This window comes from Pteronotus mesoamericanus, unplaced genomic scaffold, assembly GCF_021234165.1.
Source record: "Pteronotus mesoamericanus isolate MK-2021 breed Mesoamerican mustached bat unplaced genomic scaffold, CSHL_Meso_final contig_90, whole genome shotgun sequence".
Lineage (NCBI taxonomy): Eukaryota > Metazoa > Chordata > Mammalia > Chiroptera > Mormoopidae > Pteronotus > Pteronotus mesoamericanus.
In genome coordinates, this window is record NW_026555277.1 from 15050675 (window position 1) to 15072993 (window position 22319).

A 22319-nucleotide genomic window follows, 5' to 3' on the forward strand; every position below is an offset into this window, starting at 1 on the left:
ACATATGTGGCTTTGTACACTTATGTCTACAAACCTTAAGCATTGGTACATCAGCTTGTAGAATTACTAACACCAGGCCACTTTGAAAATGCAGACAGTGTTATTAACTTTGGCAGGAAATGAAAATTTGGTCTTAATATACATGTGAAATTGAATTGTCTGTACCACAAAGCTTTGGAGATTACCCATGCAAAATGAGAAAACTGTCTAAATTTAAAATTGTCCTCAGTACAATGAAAAGTAATTTTGCAGACTGCACTTTTACTGCATTGAAATTCTTGAAGAGATTGGCTCTATTAATTTAGGCTTAAACAGAGGCTCTGTATCTTTTAAAAATGGTAAATGAGATGGAAAATGTACTTTAAGGAGAAAAATGAGTTTCTGGAAATGCTGCAGGCAGCCGCCCCCTGTGCCACATCTGAGTCCGCCCTGACACCAGGCCACTTCAGAGGGAAGGTCTCTGCACTGTGACAGGTATTTGGAATAAGGACATGCAGACAACAGCTCAGTTACATACAGCGGGCTTCATGAGGAGGATAAGAAGCAGACTGAGGTAAGGCCCAAAGCAAAAATCATTGGCAGCTTTTCCAGTAGAGTTCCTGAAGAAGCGGGGTTCTCAACAGAGAGAAACAAAATTAAGAAGGAATTGACTATTTCCCTGCCTAGGGTGATGCTGGGGGAGGGGATTTGGTTACTCGACCTGCCTTCTCAGGTAGGAAAAAACCCAAAAATCTATATAAGGAGAAATTGAATTTTTCATCCCCTGTTCTTTGAATTTCTGTAGCTCACAAGAACAAACATGTCTTGTTTATTATTAAGTAAATTATTATTTGTTAAATTAGTGACCGTTTATTCAGAACCATAGTTTATGACCTGTCATTTAACCATCAAAAGGAGTACATTAACACAGTAGCCAGTGTGCAACAAAGATTAATAATTTACTTGGATTTAGAGTTCTTAGAGGGCCTTACACTTTCTATTTAGAGTTAATGATGATGAAGAAACGGAAGCAGTAAAGTGTTTTCGCATACCTGGTTCTTAGAGCGGCTTGGTGATAAAGCTGAGACTAGACCTACGGTCGTCTGAACTACCAGACGGTTTACGTATTTATCACTGTGTATCAAAAAGCAACACTGGAAGCACCAAAATAATGCAGTCAGCTGCCCTTTTCTCATTTTTACATCATTTTCCTCTTGCTTTTCAGGTATAGCTGTGCTTTACTTACATCTCTATGATGTGTTCGGGGACCCTGCCTACCTGCAGATGGCGCATGGCTACGTAAAGCAAAGTCTGAACTGTCTGTCCAAGCGGTCCATCACCTTCCTCTGCGGAGATGCGGGCCCGCTGGCGGTGGCCGCTGTGGTGTACCACAGGATGAACCATGAGAAGCAGGCAGAGGATTGCATCACCCGGTAATCACGTTTCTCTGAGGATTTTTATCTACCTGGTATTATGCATTAGTTCCCTGTGTGTTAGCAAAAGAAGATTTTAGTGAATTTACTTTCCCCTAGCAATAAATCTTAGTACTGTCATTTAATCAATTCTCACATTATTCCTTTGTTGTAGTGAAGGCACAACCATTATAATTCCTATTTTATTGCGAGATATAAATGACACTGACACGTTCCAGATCAGACATCAGTTTCAGTAACAAACACGAGATCAAAAGCCTAATTATATGATTACTAATCCGAGATGCTATCCGAGATCAATACTCTGAAAAAAATGCAGTTCACTTCCTGTTGGGGGTTGAGAGAGGCCTCTTAAAGATATGCAAACTGATGCAAAACTTCTTTGTTTAAGATCAAATGATATGCAAAGCTAGTTTTTTATTTTTAATATAAATCAGGGCAGCCCACTGGAAGCTTGTGAATTGTGAAAAATTACCAAACTTTTATATTAATAAATTACAATTACTGCTTTATTAGAATTTAATGAATACTTTTTGCAAAATCCTACTAAGAAACCTAGCTGCCATGCAGCTCTGCAGGCATGTTGAGCACGCTAACATACAGGGAGTTACATTTCCAGCAAAGGTTTGTTGATTTGTTTAGTTATTTAACAGACTTTACTTTTTTAGTTTTCAATTTACAGTGTAATTGAGAAGAAAGATAAGTAGATTCCCTTTAGACCCCCTGTCTCCACACATGCACAGCCTTGCCATTATCAACATCCCCCACCAGAGTGGTACACTGGCTGCAATTGATGAACCTACACTAGACATCATAATCACCTGAAGTCCATAGTTTACACTACAGTTCACTCTTGGTGGTGTACATTCTGTGGGTTGGACATATATATAATAACATATTTCATCATGAAAATATCATTCAGATTAGTTTCACTGCCCTAAAAATCTTTTGTGCTCTGCCCTCCCCCCTAACCCCTGGCACCCATTGATTTTTCAACTGTCTCCATAGTTTTACCTTTTCCAGGACATCGTGTCATTAGAATCATGTAGTATATATGCAGCCTTTTCAGATTGGCTTCTTTCACTTAGCAATATACATGATGGTTCCTCCGTGTCTTTCCACGGCTTGATAGCTCATTTCTTTTTAGCACTGAATAATATTCCATTGTGTACCAGTTTATTTATTCATTCACCTATCAAAGGACACCTTGGTTGCTTTCAAGTTTTGGCAAATATAAGCTGCTATAAACATCCATGTGCAAGTTTGTATGTGGACATAAGCTTCCAACTCCTTTGGTAAATGCCAAGAAGTATGACTGTTGGATTATATGCTAAGAATATATTTAGTTTATAAGAAACTGCCAAACTGTCTTCCAAAGAGGCTGTACCATTTTGCATGCCCACCAGCAGTGAATGAGAGTTCCTGTTGCTCTACATCCCTGCCAGCATTTGATGTTGTCAAGTGTTCTGGAATTTTGTGCATTCTAATACATGTGCAGTGATATCTTGTTTCAGTTTGCCTTTCCCTCCAATATATGACATAGAGCACATTTTTGCATGCTTATTTGCCATCTGTATATCCTCTTTAATGAGGTGCCTGTTAAGGTCTTTTTGCCCATTTGAGTCCAGCAACATTTTAATCAATAACTGTCCCAGAGTTGACCATGGTTTTTGATTCCCACTATTCTTTCTTATAAATTACTCTTAGAATAGTATTATCATTACTGATTTCATTTGTCAAGGATCCTTGGTTCATCTCCCATTGTATGGTGATGTGTATTTCAGCAACAGGCTTTTGGCCTAAAATCCTAATAACTAGATTTTTCCCCCTTAAATTTTATTATGAAAAATTTCAAACATAAAAAAGTTGAAAGAATAGTGAATACCTGTGTATCTATCACATAGATATTACTGTTAACATTTTACTGTATTTGCTTTATCACATATCTGTCCTTCTATCCATTTCTCTACTCATTATTAATCCTTTTGGGGAGCTGCTTGTCAGAGTAAATTGCAGACATCAGTACACTTCCTTCTAAATACTTGAGTTTGTACTTAATTTACTAGAGTTCAGTATCTGGTTAGAGTTTTCTTCCTTTGATGTAAACTTGATACATAATGAGCTGTTTAAGTTTTAAGTGTAAACTTACTGAGTTTTGACAATTACATCTACCAGTATAACCCAAACCTCTATTAAGATCTAGAATATTTTCCAACTTTTTTTCCTGTCCCATCCTCTGTCTTCTTTTGAAATTTCAGTTACACATCCTTTAGGCCTTTTGATACTGTTCCACTGCTCTCTGAGACTGTTCTTTTTTCAATGTTTTTCCCACTCTCTGTTTTAAGATTAGGTAATGTTGATGTTTTCTCAGTTCACTTGAGAAAAAAGTGCTGTTTTTTGTTTTGTTTTGTTTTGTTTTTTCTGTTATATCCATTCTGCTGTTAAGCCCATCCAAGGAATTTTTTATTTTTAGACACTGCAATTTTTAGTTCTAGAATTTACATTTGATTCCTTTTTTCCTAATTTTTTCTTATTGTGGTAACATATATATATAACATCAAGTTTACCATATTAACCATTTTTAAGTCTACAGTTCAATGGAATTACTTACATGCCTGATGCTGTGCAACCGTCACCACCTTCCGCCGCTGTAGCTCTTTTCATCTTGTGAAACTGAATGTGTGCCCACTTCCCCCACCCCAGCCCCTGGCAACCTCTGTTCTACATTCTGTCTCTGATTTTTAACCACTCTGAGTATCTCATGTAAGGGGACTCATTCAACATTTGTCTTTTTGTGACTGGCTTATTTCACTTAGCATGATCATCCATGTTATAGAATACACTGTCACTAGATTTTTTTTTAAGATAGGGTTTGTGTCGTATTTAAGGAAGGATTCGGCCCTACTCTTGTTGTTTGAGCATATATATGCGAATTCTCCCTCGGCCCCCAATCTTTTCCCATACAGTGATATTTTCTTATTGTAACTAACTTTTTCCACTGGAAACTAACAAAAGAGGGGATGGAGGAGGATCCAAGGAACCTTGTGCTGTACCTATAATGATCTGTGAATTATACTAAAACATCCCCTGAATTGACATAGACTTCTGAATACCGTTTTTATACATGCCTGTGATACACCTGTCAGAGGTTAGAAATTATCTAGTGCAACTTAAAAACAAAAAATGTAGTACCAGTGTATTTTAGAGAAAAAAACTATGAACATTCCATTCCAGGACTGAGAAGCATTTAATATAAATCTGTCATTAAGCTTGATCAAAATCGCAAGTGAAACAAGACTGATTTCCCCAAAAGTTTAATTCATATATGTATCCCTTTCATAGTAATTAACTTGCATGAAATCAGCCAATACAAAAATATTTCATACCCATCTAAATTTGAAATACAGAAGCTACCTTTGTATTGGTTTTGCATAGCCAGTTTCAGACCATCAGCCACCTATCTGCTTTACAGGTTCACAAGAAAGTCCCGTTGAATGAATCTCTCTTTTAAGTATCATAAAACTAAACTGTAGTGATCCCAATATTTTGTTTGTAATGCCAGCCTTTCTCATATATGCGCAACCAAATAATACTAGTTTGCTGTGTGAAAAATGTTAATAGATGTTAATATTTGTTAAATACCAGTCGTGTATATTTAAACAGACTGGGGGAATTAATTAAACAAAGGTAAATACCTAACTTTACGGTCTGCCCAGAGTCTTCAGAGAGTCTGAAGAGAAACTCCACCTACTCTAAGGAGCAGAGTTTGTCAAACGTGTCATTTAGACAGCACTTTTTCCTCATGACATCTTAGGGCCTATTGTTCTAAGAAATAGCCTTTGGGAGTAGTACCATATAGTAATATTGGTTTATTTTAAAACACTCTTACGAGTAAGCTTCAAGTTTTTTATACCTTGGTAATAAAGGTGTTTTTGTTATGTCTTTTTAAAAATTTTTATGACACTTTAACAATTTTTTTTTACAGCCAGTAAACTTGTTAATGTTAAAAATATAGAATGTGAATTTACGATAGGAAAATACATTGATTGTGGCCACAGCTTCAATTTTTTATATTTCTGGATTTCATGGCAGAAGAAAAAGAAGAAATATTTGTAGTTTCACATTTTCTCCCTTTTAAGGAAAAATCTTTGTCTTTTCAATTCAGTTTCAGGAAATCTAGAATTAATTGATGTCATTAAGGAAGACAATAACCGAGGTCTCGTCTCACTGTTAACGTCTTTCCTATATTTCTTAATATTGTAGTCTTTCAGACCCAAAATTTTGAGTTTTAGAAACCAAAGGGTCTTGGGGGATCATCAAGACTCTAATCCTTAGACAAAGAAACCAAAGTACAAAGAAATCAGTGTTTCCCTAAGATAAAGGTTCTTAACTTTGGGGCCCCGAAGGCTTCCAGAGGTATAGAAAATGCCCAAATTGCATTTATACTCTCCAAAAGGAGGCTGACAGAAAGAATGAGGGAGAGACAGAGGGAGGAAGGGAGGTGAGGAGAGAAAGAAATTGTGTATGTGTGTTCAGTTTGTCCTGCAGTTGGCCTGAGGGTAGGGTGGTAAATAGCGCTAGTTCTTCCTGGTGCCTGATTTTTGTATAGTCGTCAGTTTTTACCCTTCGTTTTATGAAGAGACTGTTGGTGCCACTATCCAAATAGAAAGCGCTCCCTGTTTGGTACCCAGTTAAGTGACTAACCTGACATATATAGTGCTTCAGGGCCAGTACTCAAAAGTGATGAAGAACTTTCGGCTTTCTGGTAGAAAATTATACCCTCTCTCTTTTGTAGTGTGATGAGTAGGAAAAGGAATTTTTATTTAAAAAAAAAAAAAAACTCTCCCCAGTGACACCCTGGGGAAGTATTGCTAAGAGTGGAACAGAATTATCCTGTTTTATATGTCTTTATTCTTCCCTCAGATTGGTTGCTATTAATATCAACATATTAAAACAAATAAATGGAGCTGCATGATGTGCTTCTGGGTTTGAGAATTTCTGAAAACATATAAAATAACCAGTATGACTTATAAATGCTGCTACTTTTCTTTTTGTCTTAAGAATATGGCATGTAAAACATGAATTTAAAACTTCTACCTTTAATAATCATCAGACCCAACTAATGACTTTTAATGATTTGAATTCAAATCCAGAAGAAGATGGAATTCATACTTACGTTTTACCCTAAACTGTAAAGTATTGTTTTAAGGAGATGCTCTGAACAATACTTTATTTTCAAAGATTTGAAAGGTATTTGCTACCTACTTTGAACTTCTCAAATGCAAATATGTTTTGGCTGCAAAATAATTGAAATGCTAATTATTGATATATATTGCCACCTAGCGGTAATGCAGGTCATAATAGTGGCAAATAAAGGAAAGGTGTTTTCTGATACAGTGGTTCAAACATTTTTATTTAGACGAGAACACCATTGGAGTTAATGCAATAATTGTTCTGAGAAACTTCCATAGAGTAGTGTTTGGTTAGAAAAATTCAGGATAATTTCTCTTTGAATATTTCTTTTAATCTCCTTTGCAAAAGTAAATCAAAAGTGCTTTTTTATATCGAAATTCTATGGTTTGATACATTTACATTAAAACTTGATTTAAAAATTCTCATTAAGACTCTGAAACATTCATTCTGTTTACTACAACAGATGAATTTATATCTAATAAACAGATTTTATTTTCTTAAGGTCTCAGTGTTACTGACCTGCCAGTTGGACATTTTTTTAAAAAAAGAATTTTTCTTAAATGTTTTTAAGTTCTTTAAAAAGATTAGGAGTGTGTGTGTATGATACTGAAGTAGAAAACAGAATGGACCATAATTCTTACCATCCAGATGACCCTGTGGATATTGGGGCGGGGGGAGAGTCAAGGTGTTACAAGAAAATTAAAAGCAATCTCTTACCACTGTGTTCCTATACCTAAGATGACACTGTTTGTTCCACTGTGAGTTTACTGCCTGTATTCGTAGAAGAAAAAATATGCATGAGCCATCATTTGCATACTTAACCAATTTGATTGAAATGCCTCCATTTGTTGAGATACAATATATAGAAAAATTTAACTTTGTCAATAATAACCAGCCATGCTTTTCAAACCCCTCTTTCCTGCTTAAGGACCCTTTCATAACTTCTTCTCCATTTGTTCATAACTGTTGTCCCCCGTTAGTCTCTAAAGCTATCTCACTCTGGTTATTAAAACACGTCTTCTTCACAATATGAACACTCACAATATGAAATTGTGAGTGCTCCCCTGGTCTCCCCATAGATGTAAGGAAGTGGTGGGAGGCGTTGGGAGGGGACAGCTACTTGCTCTTTTCCAACTACCTTCCCTTTGGAGCTCGCTCTTCTCACTGCTCCTGTTGGTGTAGAACCTAGCGGTAGCAGTAGTCAGGTTTTGTCTGCTTGCTTGCCTGTCTTTGGTTTTTGTAGACATTGGTAGCTTCCAGCTGTTGGAGGTAGAGACTGTATACCCACCACTGCCCAGTTATAACCTTACCACTGAATCTGCTAAAATGAAAGCCCAAGCTGTTGACCAGCTTCTGCCAAATGTACAAACATTGATTGGAAAGGAGATACAAATGCATGCAAGCGGCCCCCAACCTGTCTCTGTTGCTCAGAAGAAAGCCACACCGTAGGCCCTTCGTAAGTCTCACCCATCGAATAGTGGTAGAGCCTGTACCATCTGCCGGACCTCCCGCTCGTCTTCACCGCGCGTTCCACCAGTGAAAAGCCGTTTTCTGACATTCCTTACTGCACTTACTAACAAGTCATCTGGTGTAGATTTTGATAAAGTTATTTAAAGTATAAGTATTGTACCTTTGAATGTTGATTCCTGAGTACACTACTTTAAATATAAACAATCACCTCAGGGTGTGATTTTTGATACTTTAAACGTTAATTAACTATGCCTAGTGTATAGACTAAAGTTAGATGAGATATATACACAGGCGCTCTGTATACTTAACTACTTTTAAGATAAATTTCCACACAGACAACTTGGGAGAATTTTTCAGTTGGAAGGGACCATTTATTTTATAGGTGAGAAATTTGCAGTACAGGGGTGAAGTTGCAAGGTTAGTGCCAGTTTAGTGTCATAAGCTGCTTGATGACAAAGCCATTCTTTGATATGGCTAATGACCTCTCATAATTATTCTTTTCTAGAAAATCTAGGGCTTTTCCCTCATACTTTTCCAGGGTATTAATATCATTTTATCAAGTTTCACACACACACAAAAAATAGTTGTTTTAATAAATGGTGTAACATTTAATTTTAGGATAATTCAGGGATAACTGAGATGTGCTTTCAAAATTTCATGTGATTAAAAAATCTAAAATGGCAAGGACATTTTCCCTACATATCTTATTTGTTGCCCCCACCCCCCCTCACTCCCCACATACACACACATAAAAAAAGGGGGGAGGTTCATTCTCAGTTCAGACTACAAATGTGGTCGCTTTGCTGAGCTCATCTCCCTCTGTGAACACTACCTAATTTCTGGGTACCTGGGGCTTCTTTTCTGGGTCCTCTGGAAAGAAATCTGGGGCTTCGGTTACCGCACTCTGCCATGGCTGTGCCTGCATCTGAGGCCAAGTGGTGGGGAAGCCCGAAAGAGCAGCAGCGGAGGCTCGCCCTGCCCCCCGGGGACCGCAGCTCCCCTGAGCCGTGAGGAAGCCCCTCACTCAATGCCTCGGCTCCTGTGGGCCCCGGTCGACCTCACATCCTGCCACCACCATGTGCCTGGGGTATGAGAAAACAGAAAACAGAAAAAGGAAAATAAAGAAGAATGAGGTGTTTCACCCACTCTCTCATACTAGGTGTTCCCTTTGCCATTCTTTCTAACCCAAAACTACAGCGTTTCTTCTGGGGCTCCCTTTCAGCCCCTTGATGCCCACTTCCAGGCTGTGAGCTGTACTGAGCTCCAGGCAGGGACGTATCAGCAGGGGAATATGGGGAACTCACCACTAGCTTGGCGCTACTTCACCTGCTCATCTTCTTCCCCATTCTGCCTGCTGCTTCTCAGAGTCCTCAGATAGCTGCTTCATGCATACTCACCAGGGCCTGGAGCAGCAGTTAAAGAGAGAGGAGGCAGGGTGGAGTGTGCTTCCTCCTTCTTCCCTAGAACCAGAACCAAAAATAACGTTTTTTGAGAAGCTAAACTGAATCTATCAATAGGTAACTAATAAAGTACAATACACCCATTCATTGAAATACTGCACAACTGTGATAAAGAATGAGACTGTCTGTATGTGCTGATATAGAATGGTTGTCAAGATGTATTGTTGAAGAGCAAGCCACAGACCATTTGGGGAGATACATTTATAAATATGTATATTTAGGTGTATGTGCATAAAATAATTTTAGGAACATATAGGAAATTGTTAACCGTGGTTTTCCTGAAAAGAAGTACCAGCAGCTGGGAGACCGGTCCCATTGCGCCATTGGCACGTAGTCTCCGTCATGGCGGACCCGGCCGCCGTGCGTGTAGACACTTCAGGTAGGCCTAATGACACATGAAGCAACAAACCAAACAAGAAGATAGCGGGTGCAGCAAGCATCTCATTTTATAGAAGTAGGTGGCCCTTTGAGTGTGACTCAGTTCTTTCTCCAGACTACACAGTTCTGAGCCTTTCTGACCCCAGCTGCTAGTCTGCGGGCAGGCCTCCAGTGCAGAACGAGGGAGCCCCCAGGGGGCCTCGGCCGTGGCCCTGTGTTCTTTCATTCCCTGAATATCTTGTTTAACAGCTCCACTGTGAACTGAAGAAAAGAAACTTAGTCAAGGGTTAAGCTTTGAATCCCGATTATCACTTGTGCTCTGGCCCAGCCCACTTAATATTTAATGTATGATAACATATTATAATTATACATTGAAAATATTATAGCATTCCCAGAAGTGGGACTGCTGAGTCAAAAGACAGGTCCATTTTTAATTTTTTGAGGTATCCCCATACTGCTTTCCACAGTGGCTGCACCAAGCCAAGGGAACCCAAAACACTAATTCAGAAGAACATAAGCACCCCTATGTTCATGTCAGCGTCATTTACAGTCACCAAGATACGGAAGCAGCCCAACTGTCCTTTGGTAGATGAGTGAATAAAACAACTGTGGCGCATTTGCACGATGGAATACTACTCAGCCGTGAAAAAAGAAAAAGAAAATTTTACTCTTTGCAACAGTATGGACAGACCTAGAGACCATTATGCTACATGAAATAAGCCAGGCGGAGAAAGACAAGCACCATATGATTTCATTCATATGTGGAATCTAATGAACCAACTGAACTAACAAGCAAAATAGAGGCAGACTCATAGATGGAGAGCAGGCTGACAGCTAAGGGAAGCGGTAGGAGGTGGAGGGACTGAGCAAAAAGGAAAAAGGACTCATGGACATGGACAACAGTGTGGTGATTTTCAGGGGGAAGAAGGGAGTGAGGGGACTAAATGGTAATGGAAAAAATACAATAAAAAACATTAAAATAATAATATAATAAACATATGTCATGCTGTATGTTTTCCAAATGGCCATATTTTTTTTTTAGTTTATATGACTTCCTAATTCCTTTCAAATTACCTTAAGCATATATTTTTCTTCTCAGGCTAATTCACCTAAATAAGATTGATCCTCATGTTCCAAATGAAATACTCTATGGACGAGTGGGCTACATTTATGCTCTTCTCTTTGTGAACAAGAACTTTGGAGTAGAAAAGATTCCTCAAAGCCATATTCAGCAGGTACCATGCTTTTGTGCTTTTGGGGGGTCTTTCCAGGATTCCACTTACCATCTGTCTGAACTGTTGGTTTATTTCTCCTGTTAGCTATCCCAAGTAGCTAGAAGTTTATATTGACCTCTGAAGGACAGGCATGGTCAGAGAAGCAATAGCTTCATGCTGAGCGCTATTGGGAACACTGTAGAGAGTGACTCAGTGAGAAGTTGAGCCCTTTGAGAGTGTAGTGGCCCTTTCCAAGAACACGGGGCCAGATTGCACCTTCCAGGCGCAGGTATCTCCTTTGGTGCCTGAGTCAATTATGCATTCCTTCCGCAAGTGAATTCTTGCAAGCCCTAGTGAGAAGAGTTCCAAGATCTCCCCTACCCTCCCCTTTTTAGACAGAGTATAGTCACACCCATTTCTCTGAGTGCTGAATTAAACTGCGCCCTTCCATGGCTTAAGGCAGTATCTGATTCACCACATTCCCAGTATTTATGCAAAAAGGTCCTTACCTCCACTAAGAGGGTTTTTACTCTAATTCTCTCGTTATTTTGTTTGGCTTTCTCCCTATAGATTTGTGAAACAGTCTTGACGTCTGGAGAAAACCTATCCAGAAAAAGGAACTTCACAGGAAAGACTCCACTGATGTATGAATGGTACCAAGAATATTATGTGGGGGCTGCTCACGGCCTGGCAGGAATTTATTACTTCCTGATGCAGGTAAGAGGTGACAGCGGCAAGACTGTACCCTGCGTTCCTGCCTTTACTCTCTAGGGCAGAACACGGGGCTCCAGCTCTGTTTTTTCATTCTGTCAACTACTGCATCACCCCCCTTATAATGACTGGCCTAGACAAACAAGAGCAATGTTTGCCAAGGTGCATTTCAAATGTACAAATATAAAAGGCACTGTGCTTTGAAATGACCTTGGTTTGTGGATGACCATGCTTGTCTACCTAGCTCCACTTGCCCCGACTAAAGTGTTCTAACCTATACCTCTGTATGAAGTGCCTTCTGCTCTGCTCTTCTCTTTCAGTAAATGTCTTAAACTAAGAATGTTATCTCACTTTGTAAGTTACAACCCACTGAAACAAATTCCGGAAGTAAGACCAAAATCAATAAAAAACCAAATGAGCATATGTTGCCTAAGGCTCACTTAGAGAGCAAAGCTAAGGAGCCTTTCCAATGGATTTTGTGTAACCTACCCAAGAAATAGCTGAATAGGCTATGCTCAACAATTCTTCAGATCTAATACTATTGGGGAACGTCAGCCAAAGTCAGATCGACGAAGGACAGGTGGGATTCACTGCAGCCAGCATATTCTGAGAGGGGAGGTCAGAAGAGCACTTCTCTTGGGAGCATCATTTCTGGGGGCTTATTTAGCTCTCTTTAAGGAGAAATTGGCACTTGTGAATAAGAATTTATGGCAAAAGAAAATTGATTTTCAATGGTAGCAAAGGTGTCCCACTCACCTTCCCGAAATACAATGTGGCATAAAGAGAAGTGTTTCATTAATATGTTCAGCATGAGCGCTTCGACATACATACTACTAGCTGGTTGAGTAGCTGGCTATAATAATGCAAAATCAATGTCAGACCTGCCCTCTCCCCGTAACTAAACAATGACAATGATGCTGGAAAACTCAAGGTTATTACTGCTTTTAAATGCAAAGTCACACTTTGAGTTTTAATGGTTGTAGGAGACCAACTGTTGTATTTATTCTATACTTCTCAGTTAAGAGTTTTATAATTAGGGATCTCAACAGTTTAGGCTTAAATTTCTTTATTTTCTGACATATACCCTCACCGGCTTCCTATTTCCAGAAATAAATACAGAGTCTCTAAAGTTTTCAGGAGAGTTCACATTTTCTGAAGTCTTAAGATAAGTTAGAGTCACACATGTCAGTGACTGAACAACGACATGACCTTTCTATTTCTCTAATTTTTATTTGATTTTATTTTTGTTATTTATTTATTCCCAGAGAGAGGAAGGGAGAGAAAAAGAGAGGGAGAGAAACATCAATGTGAGAGAGAAACACTGATTGGTTGCCTCTTGCATACACCCCAGCCAGGGGCCAAACTTGCAACCCAGGCATGTACCCTGACTGGCAATCAAACCAGTGACCTTTCGCTTTGTGGGATGATGCCCAACCCACTGAGCCGCACAGGTCAGGGCAACCACATGACTTCTCATTGAAGTAGATCATCAGGAGCATCTTGTCCTCTGCCTCCTTTTGTCTTCTGTAGTAAGAAACCTGGAAACCCAAGTACTGAGTTTTCCATTGGCAGATTATTATCTATTAAAAATTATTTAATTTTTAATCCTAAAAATTCATTCCAGGAGATGCCTACGTGTTAGCATAAAGCAAAATATTTTTTGGCCATGTTGGGTAATTTCTGCAAATATGAGGAGAATGCATTCACTCGACACCAGCATTTTATACTGAGCTTAAACAAATTCTTTGGATGATGTGAAATCTACATGTGCCCTAAAGCACTTCATGCATGTCAGTGTCTGAGAAAGCCTGACTCCTGCCACCACAGCTTCCTGTCTGTGCTTCAGACCACTGCCCTGCCTCCTCCCCCCAGATTCACCGCCTGTGGGACAAAGGCAACACTTTGAACTTGTTTAAAGAAGTGAGCAGTGCTTTGAATTAAGAACAGGACCAAAAAGAGAAACTAAAAATTATATCAGAAATGGAGGCTCATATGCGCTATGTCAGTGTGTCTTATATCTGTACATTGTTGTATCAGAATCATCCTATATAAGTATCGGTTCCAAATCCTCTGCAGAAAGGCTTGATCGAGAGACACACAGCAGTTTGGAATCTAGATTCCCTGTCTCCTAACTTGTTAGCATCCTCTTCCATTGGAAACATCTAAATAAATGTAATAATGAAAGTTGCAGTTGGTGTGTCTCTGCTTCTCTTTCTGGGCTTTAATGTATGCATAAGGTGGTAAACTTCTCTTAACACTCACTGTCTCAGGAATTGACTTAGGAAAATTATTTATATGTATGCAGATAACAAATACTGAAAAATAATAGGGGCGTAAGGCCCAAGTGCTAACTCATAGCCTAGTTGTAGTTTGCTCCAGTAGGTGAAATAATTATATTGACTCCAAAACTTCTTAATGACTTCCAATTCCTTTTGGTCATGTTTTCTTTATGGTTTAAAACTCATTCCTGCAGCTCAGGAAGATCTCTTTGCTTCAGCAGAACTAATAATCCCCTTTCTCATTTCTAGCCCAGCCTTCAAGTGAGCCACGCAAAGTTACATAGTCTGGTCAAGCCCAGCGTAGACTATGTCTGCCAGCTGAAATTCCCGTCTGGCAATTACCCTCCTTGTGTGGGCGACACTCGCGATCTGCTGGTCCACTGGTGCCATGGTTCCCCTGGGGTAATCTACATGCTCATCCAGGCCTACAAGGTACTGTGAATGGTCCCATTTTAGAAATAGATGAGAAAATACCCAGTTCTATAATGTCAAATGAGTTTTATGCACAATTAAAGAGCAATAGACAAATCACTTGTTAGACCTAAGATCACTTTTGCTAAATGGATTGCAGTTCATCCTCACGGTACCCATCTGTAGCAGAGCAGGCACTGCTTCATAGAGCAGAAGCCTCCTCACTGGCAAGCAGAATAGCCAAGATTACAGCATCAGTGGCAGAGCCAAAGTGGGCACTCCAGGAGCTCAGTTAAAAAATAGAAGGAATCTACCTCGCGCATTGCCGCTTGGAATGTAAAATGGTTCAGCTGCTGTAGAAAACAGTTTGGCAGTTTCTCAAAAAATTAAACTTAGAAACAACATATGATCCAGCAATTCCACTCCTAGGTATTTACCCAAAAGAATTAAAATCAAGGCTCCAGGCAGACTTGTACACCAGTGTTCCACAGCAGCATTTTTCACAAGAGCTAAAAAGTGGAAATAGTCCCAACTGCCCATCTGCAGATGAATGGATAGGCAAAATGTGATATATACCTACAATGGAATAGTATTCTGCTATATGAGAGAAGGAACTTCTGATTCACATGATAGCATGCATGCGTGAACACTGGTAACAATATAAGTGAAATAAACCAGATTCAGAAGGACAAATACTGTATGATTCTACTTACATGATGTTATGGTTACTATGAGGTATCTAAAATAGGCAAAGTCAAACAAAGAAAATAGAAGTTACCTGGGGCTGGGAAGTGGGTACAGATTTAACACTTAATATGTACAGAGTTTCAGTTTGGAAATAGAGAGTAGTGATGGTTATACAACAGGTGAATGTAATTAATGTCATGGAATTGTGTATTTTAAGTGATTAAAATGGTAACTTTTATGTTATGCATATTTTACCATAATAAAAAAAATGCCAGTATCACTTCTAAAAAGCACGCTGCAGTAAAGATATAATGAAGATTTCTATGTCTATTGGTTCCAGATCTACAAATTTCAAATCTACAGACTGGCATCGCATATCCTAAATAAGCTTTTAGTATATCAAAGTTTACTTTTAGAAACTTGAAAAATCTTTTAAAAGTGGCTTACTCTATTTTTAAGGACTCTATTTTAGTTTGCAATGAGGTATTTAAAATGTCTACTCAGAATATTCCTCAAGTCTTCGGTCAAGAGATAGGAGTCGACAAAAGATTGTAAAGGTGTATCTATTTCTCTTACAAAGTTGCAGTGGTTGATAACCAAATAAGTTTTTATAATCAACTTTATAAATAGTTTCTCCTTCAATATGTAAAGAAACCTCTTATAGTGAAGGGCATCGTTGTTACCAAGGAAGATAGCATGTGTTCTTTGGGAAGTGTTTAATGATAATAGCTTTTGAAGTAGAATAATGCTCCTTCACCAATAACACCCAAATACACAAACACACATACACATAAAACCTAGACCATGCCCACGGTCTGGGCCAATGAAGTCATCCCCAGTTATTTAAGAAAAAAACCAAACTAGTGAAGTTCAATAATTTGTTCCCACTGATGTAACACATCTCTGTGACTCTAAAGCCCTTACCCTTTCTTGCCAAGCCATTTCCCTCTCTCCTCCCTTCCCCCATCTCCCCGCCTTTCCTATCAGGGAGGAATATCAATAGAATTTTCTTTCCTGTCCTTTGAAAGAAAACTGCGCCCCTTGATTCTGCAGGTGTTCAGAGAGGAGCAGTATCTCAATGATGCCTATCAGTGTGCCGATGTGATCTGGAAGCACGGGCTGCTGAAGAAGGGGTACGGGCTGTGCCATGGCACAGCGGGCAATGCCTACGCCTTCCTGACGCTGTACAACCTCACACAGGACATGAAGTACCTGTATAGAGCCTGTAAGGTAGGAGTCAGAGCTGGGGAAAGAAAGCACTCCCCTGGGCGCTGTAGAAAGGCTTCTAGTTAATCTGACTTCATTCATTCATTTGTTAAACGTTATCTATAGGACAGACACACACAGTTATTTAAGAAGAACCTTCAAAACCATTCAATCGAATTAGCTTTCTTTTAAAAGGACATAATTCTACTCAACAGCATTTATGGGAGAAAGAAAAACGGAGGGTGGCTTTATCCCTGTGTTTCCTCGGTGCCGGCCCTGGAGGTGCGTGGCGCCAACAGCTCATAAAGCCCCTCAGTATTTCGCTCTTTCAGGCCACCTTTTTCTCTGCACTGACCCTTTCCTCTGTCTTGAAGAGAGTACTTAACTTCTTAGAATAATTCTTAGGGACAATCTCTGTCAACTTTTGGGGAGTCTTTGGAAGAACTCACAATGGTAATTTAACTTGGTCTCCTTTTCAGTTTGCTGAGTGGTGCTTAGATTATGGGGAACACGGATGCAGGACACCAGACACCCCCTTCTCCCTCTTCGAAGGTATTTTCCACCCATTACTTAGTTGCCTTACAATATCAGCATCTACTTCTCTGCTTCGTAGTTAACATATTTAAATCAGAGTTTTATCAACAACTTAATTTTATAATCAGTTCTTACACTACTACTTTATTTCCTGATACAACAACCCAATATGAAAAATCAGTTAGCACATGGACTGCCACAGACCTAACGCTAAAGGTCAGAATGGGGCCTGCCATTACGGGCCCAGGCCCAGGCCGGGCATTCCGCAGACGCCGTCCTAAATCGTCTCAGCCAAGACATACAGGCAGTATCCTCATGTCCCAGATGAGAAGACAGAGGCTCAGCCCCCTGAGTGGCCCACGGTGCTCACACAGGGTGAATGGCAGGCTGGGCCTTGTACTTGTCTGGCTTCACTTGTCTCCCTGTCTCCTGTCTTCCACTTGGATGAAGCAGCTGAACACCTCAATAGCGATCTCCTCTAATAATTAACTGCAAGGAATATAAATGTAGATTGATGCCCAGTTCACTTAAATCATTGCCACTAATACCAGAAGGTTGTTGATAGTACAAAATAAAGCCACTCTCTAAGATGGAGTGCTTTGGTATATTAACCGTTGCCTCTTTCTCTTGCTCCAGGAATGGCTGGAACAATATACTTCCTGGCTGACCTCCTAGTGCCGTCCAAAGCCAGGTTCCCTGCGTTCGAACTGTGAAGGGCGGCCTGCCCCCTGCAAAGCACTGCATGACCCTGCCTCTGTGTCAAGCCTGAGCTAAGTGCTACCGTTGCTTTTCTAGGAAACAGAGTCAAGAGTGGACCTCGTTTCGTTGATTTTTTTTCATAATTTGTCTTTAGTTCATTTCCTTTTTTTTCATCTTTTACTTTTATTTTAAAATATCCAAGGAAATCTTTTAACTTTAACTTCACTTTCTTCCAAAAAGGAAGTTGGGCAACAGAGATGAAAATTGGAGGGCATATACATATACACAATTTGTAAGTTGGAGGAAACCTTACTCTTATTTAACAAGCTGATGAATATAGTCATCTGTTACTGTTCTAAAAACGTTTACAAGAAACTCCCGTTGGTAAACAAAGTTACATGCACGATGGTGTTGGGCGTTGCCCTCTGCCTCTGCTCTGCTGTATTTTTTCTCCAATGGGACAGTTTCATGCCTTTGCTTTTCTCTGTGGTTGATTATAAAAGGGAACAAAAATATAACTCTGTGCTTCAAGGACAAAAATTGCAAGAGGTACAAACTAGTTTAGGGACCTAAATGCCATTTTTTAAATTCACAATGCTTATTTAAACTAGAGATAAACATACTTTGAAATTTGCCTCTTTTTGTTAATAAAGCATCCAGGCTATAAGCCAACATTATCATCAAGGATTTCCAAAATTCAGTGTTGGTTGTGAAAATTCTGAACCGATGGTTAACCTCTAGATAAGCTAACAATAAGTTTATTGTTTTTTCTCAAATAAGCTAGTGCGTTTTATAACTATTTATTTAAATCTGTTTGTTCTCTAGAATCAGCATAAGATCAGGAAAGCAGTGTTCTGGGTGCGACCATGTTGTCACTGAGGGTCTGAGTCCACCATGTCCGACGGACCTTCTACACTCTGCCTTGTGTTTACTTACTTGGCAGTGACCCCGCTTTGGTGCTTGCTGTTCGGGGCAAGCCATGTTTTCCTTCCCAGCAATCGGTCTGGACACTGGCCTTTTCCCTGGGCAGTACAGCACTCTGCTTCAGTTTGAAAGGAGGGAGGGTGCTATATATATCGCCATGAACTTGAGGGGGGAAAGAAAGCACTAAACTCTTGACAGAAGTCCAGGATCGTGCTTAGAACAAAGGTGTCTTGCCTTTTTGCATATGTTAGGCTTAATCTTCTTCCATTTCTGAGCACTCAGAATTGGGTATTTATAAAGCAGAAGTAGAATCCCCGGTATTTCAAACCGGTACAAATATTTTCAGTCATCAGCTTCTATTCCTCCTCATCCCATCACTTCCTTTCCAGGCTTGTTTTGTTTGTTCTATGTTTCGACTGATTTCAGAACATTTTGCAGCTTTAAAAAAACAGGGTCTAAGAATTTTAAATGTGCTCCTCTCACGGCTCCCTCAGTCATAAGAACATGCTGTTTTATATTGGAGCTTTGAGCCAGATCCCCACTGAGTGTGCGTGTTGGTTCCGGCAGGTAGCAGCCCCCTATTCTTCCCCACTTGGCAATTGAAATAGCTGGTAGTATTGGAAATCGGCTGACCCTTTAAAGGCTACGGACAATAGGATCTAAAACAACAGCTCAGAGCCCACATCCTAGGATTAGCTTGTCCTCTGTGACTTGTGCTAGGCGGGGACAACGTCGTCCTCTCAGGTTTCTGCAGAGTTGCTGATAGCTGTGTGCAAGCTCTGTCTTTCTCATGAACGTTTCAGATCAGTGGTATCAGCACTCACAGTACAGCTAATTTGCCTTTGGCCGGGTGTCCAACTTGAAAGAGTAAAACCCATTTGGTTTAGTTCAGTGTCTTACTGTCCTGTGCAATTAGAGTTACTAACTAAGGGAAAAAGAACAAAACACATTTTGTCTTGAAATTCAGAGACTTGATCATAGTGCTTCTCCAAACATCTTGATTAATTTAACCCCAGGAGGACTTCAAAACAAGAAGAGCATTTTGAATAAGATTCTTGTTAATATTTAAATTACAGTTTGACTCCTGTAATCCATTATCAAATTCTTCAATACAAACACAATTCAGGTACCATTTCTTTGGGGGGGTGCCTTTTTAGGACTTATAAAACTGACAGGATTATATATGTGCCTTTTTTTATGCTTAAGAGCAAAGAAAGTCAGTAGTATTTTAAACATGGGCAAATGCTGTGAACTAAAACAGTACCCTACCACCGTGCTAGGAACTGAAAGAAACTTTTACACTAGTTGGCATAGTTTTAAAAGAAAGAGGAATCATTTCAGCTGTATTTCTGTTATATCATTTTCCCCTCTATATTGTTCTTTTTGGTAAAAAGCCTTCCCGAAAGGGAACTCCCAGAAGGCTCAGTAGTGTCTCTTACATCCATGGAAAGCCTAGGCAGTCAGGCCCCAAGAGCTTCCTGAGCGGTGCCTGTTCATCCTGTCTGGGTGTCCCTTCCTGCGGAGACGGAAAACTGCGGCGGTTAACCTCCCACCAAAGGGAAAAATGCCAACAGTATCATAGCTCCTTCCATCAGTCCCACCGACCTTTGGTCTCACCCAGGTCGGCAGTCTTTAACCCTCAGCGTCATTTGTCTCCCTTTTCACCTTTGATGTCAACTCCAGTTATTTGGCATCAAAAGCCTTCATGGTAGATAGAGTGTTAGGTAAAAGTGGATCTAAGGCTGTTTTCTCTCCTATTACCGCTTCCCTTTGTATCTGCATGGACAGAGATCCTCTGCTCCTATGTCCTCAGGTGAATTTGTGTCTGATCTTAGGATGCCCTGCCTTCTACCAGCTGATTTTGAAATGCAAAATGTGAAGAGTGTACATTTATTTATCTATTCCTTTGGCTACTAGAACTCATCTTCTGTCCTCTGTTACTCATACTGAATCGAGCCCCTTCTGCTTCCCCTAAAAGGTCAGAGCACCCCATTTCTGTATTGCTAATCTATAGAACTGTTTCTCCTCTATAGGTATTAAACAAAGTGTTTGGGGTATTCAGGGAACTCACTCTAATATTATATTGCCACTTATCGGGAAGGGCTGGGATCATATTTATTTCTATGTTCTATAAAGGATTTGACTTACTGGTTCTCAATAAAATTTTATTAGGACTATATATAGTCATGTGCTCTTTGTTTACTTAAATGATGGCTTTTTCTCAATTACACATTCCCTAGTGTTTGTTCCTGACTTTTTCTTCATTATTGGTCAAACAAGATTGCAATACTTTCTGAAAATAGAAATGTATTAGAGAAAAATACTTTTAACTGATCATTATAGATTAGGAGGAATCTACAAGGCTTTAAGCAGAGCAGAGTGTTATTCATACGAGAATCTACTCTGTGATTAATAACTAAAGGCCTAATTCTAGAAATTGATTTCCTTGCTGACCAATTCTGAAAGAAACTTGGAAAAGAGGAAGAGATTAAATGTGGCATAATTATAAAATGTATATGCAGAAGTTGGAAAGGAGTTCTGCTGAATCACCTGGCATGACTTTGTATCACTAACTTTTGTGACATAGCTATATAGTGTCACTTAGCACGACAGAGACCTGCCAAATTACAATACTTGTTTCGTCCCTGAATTAGATTTTGTCATCAGGTACATGTGACTAAAATGCCCTTGGTACCCCTAGTCTATTGTCTGAATGGCTCATAATACTGAAGATAAATTCACATTTTTATTTGGCGTCTTTGATTGAATGAAGGTATGGATGGTGGTACCACGTCCTCAGATGTGGGCAGAGGCCACCCAGAGGCTGTAAGGGGGTGCTTGGCGCGTTCCCGCTTCCTCTACACAAGCTAACATCGCAGCTGGTCAGGCCAGCTGGCACTGTTCTCGGCTTCGCTGCTGCCTCGCTCATCTTCCTACCAGAAGGAAAAGAATGACAAGTGCATTAAGTTGCACCACAGTTGTAATTTCATGAACAAACAAAACCTAAAGAAGTAATTTGTCTCCTGCAACTTACCAATGGTAGTAGGTTAATTTTTTTCCCTAACTTTGCTTTAGAAAAGACCTTCCTTCTCCTATACCCTGAATATAATAATAATATTTATGTCATTTCTTTTTCCCTGGATAGTTCCCACTGTGGAGTGAGTGTTATTAAAAGTCTCATGAATTCTCTACTCTTGCAAACATCATTTAAACTAAGAAAAGCCTAACAGTCAGTCCCCTGATGATTTACTTTCTCATCCAAACTCTCCCTCTTCCTTCTAAAGCTGAGGGTCAACAAACAGGGAGAGAACCTTGGCTTCTTTGCAATGGAGAACACGTTGGCTTCATCGGGCCCATTATGTAAACTATTCAAACACTATTTTCCAGAAGCCTGTGCAAGTGCATCCTTGGGGACTTATTTGACAATTTTGTGAGTAATGGGAGAAAGCAGCAAACACAATAAACCAAGAGATGCAATAATGAGAACAGAGAAATGGATCTTAGCAGCACCGCTGCTCATACTGAACCAGTTTAATTTCTCATTTCAACATTATGTTAACCTTTCATCCACATGCAAATTACAACCACGGTGACATTAAATCTGCAGCTAATGTTCTATCACTCTACAAATACGTATTAGAGAAAGCATTCGTGAGGTACATAGTCATTATGCAGGGAAAGGCAAAATTCTTGATAAATCCATTTATAAAATAGTGTCACAGTTGCCTAATTTCTCTGATG

The 22319-nt window shown here is 39.6% G+C and overlaps 1 protein-coding gene across 4 annotated transcripts in view; it reads left to right on the forward strand.

Moving 5' to 3' along the window:
- The window catches only part of LANCL1 (LanC like glutathione S-transferase 1), a 39193-nt gene extending 18436 nt beyond the window's left edge, over window positions 1-20757 (forward strand). For 3 of the 4 annotated variants that reach the window (XM_054585694.1, XM_054585695.1, XM_054585693.1), the window contains exons 4-10: window positions 1205-1412; window positions 11013-11148; window positions 11698-11844; window positions 14367-14549; window positions 16269-16445; window positions 16901-16973; window positions 17592-20757. In XM_054585694.1, coding sequence (XP_054441669.1) covers window positions 1205-1412; window positions 11013-11148; window positions 11698-11844; window positions 14367-14549; window positions 16269-16445; window positions 16901-16973; window positions 17592-17668 — 1001 coding nt within the window. In that variant the 3' untranslated portion in view covers window positions 17669-20757. The remainder of the gene's footprint in view (window positions 1-1204; window positions 1413-11012; window positions 11149-11697; window positions 11845-14366; window positions 14550-16268; window positions 16446-16900; window positions 16974-17591) is intronic. The other variant, XM_054585696.1, reaches the window with a different exon arrangement.
- Window positions 20758-22319: the final 1562 nt, after the last annotated feature.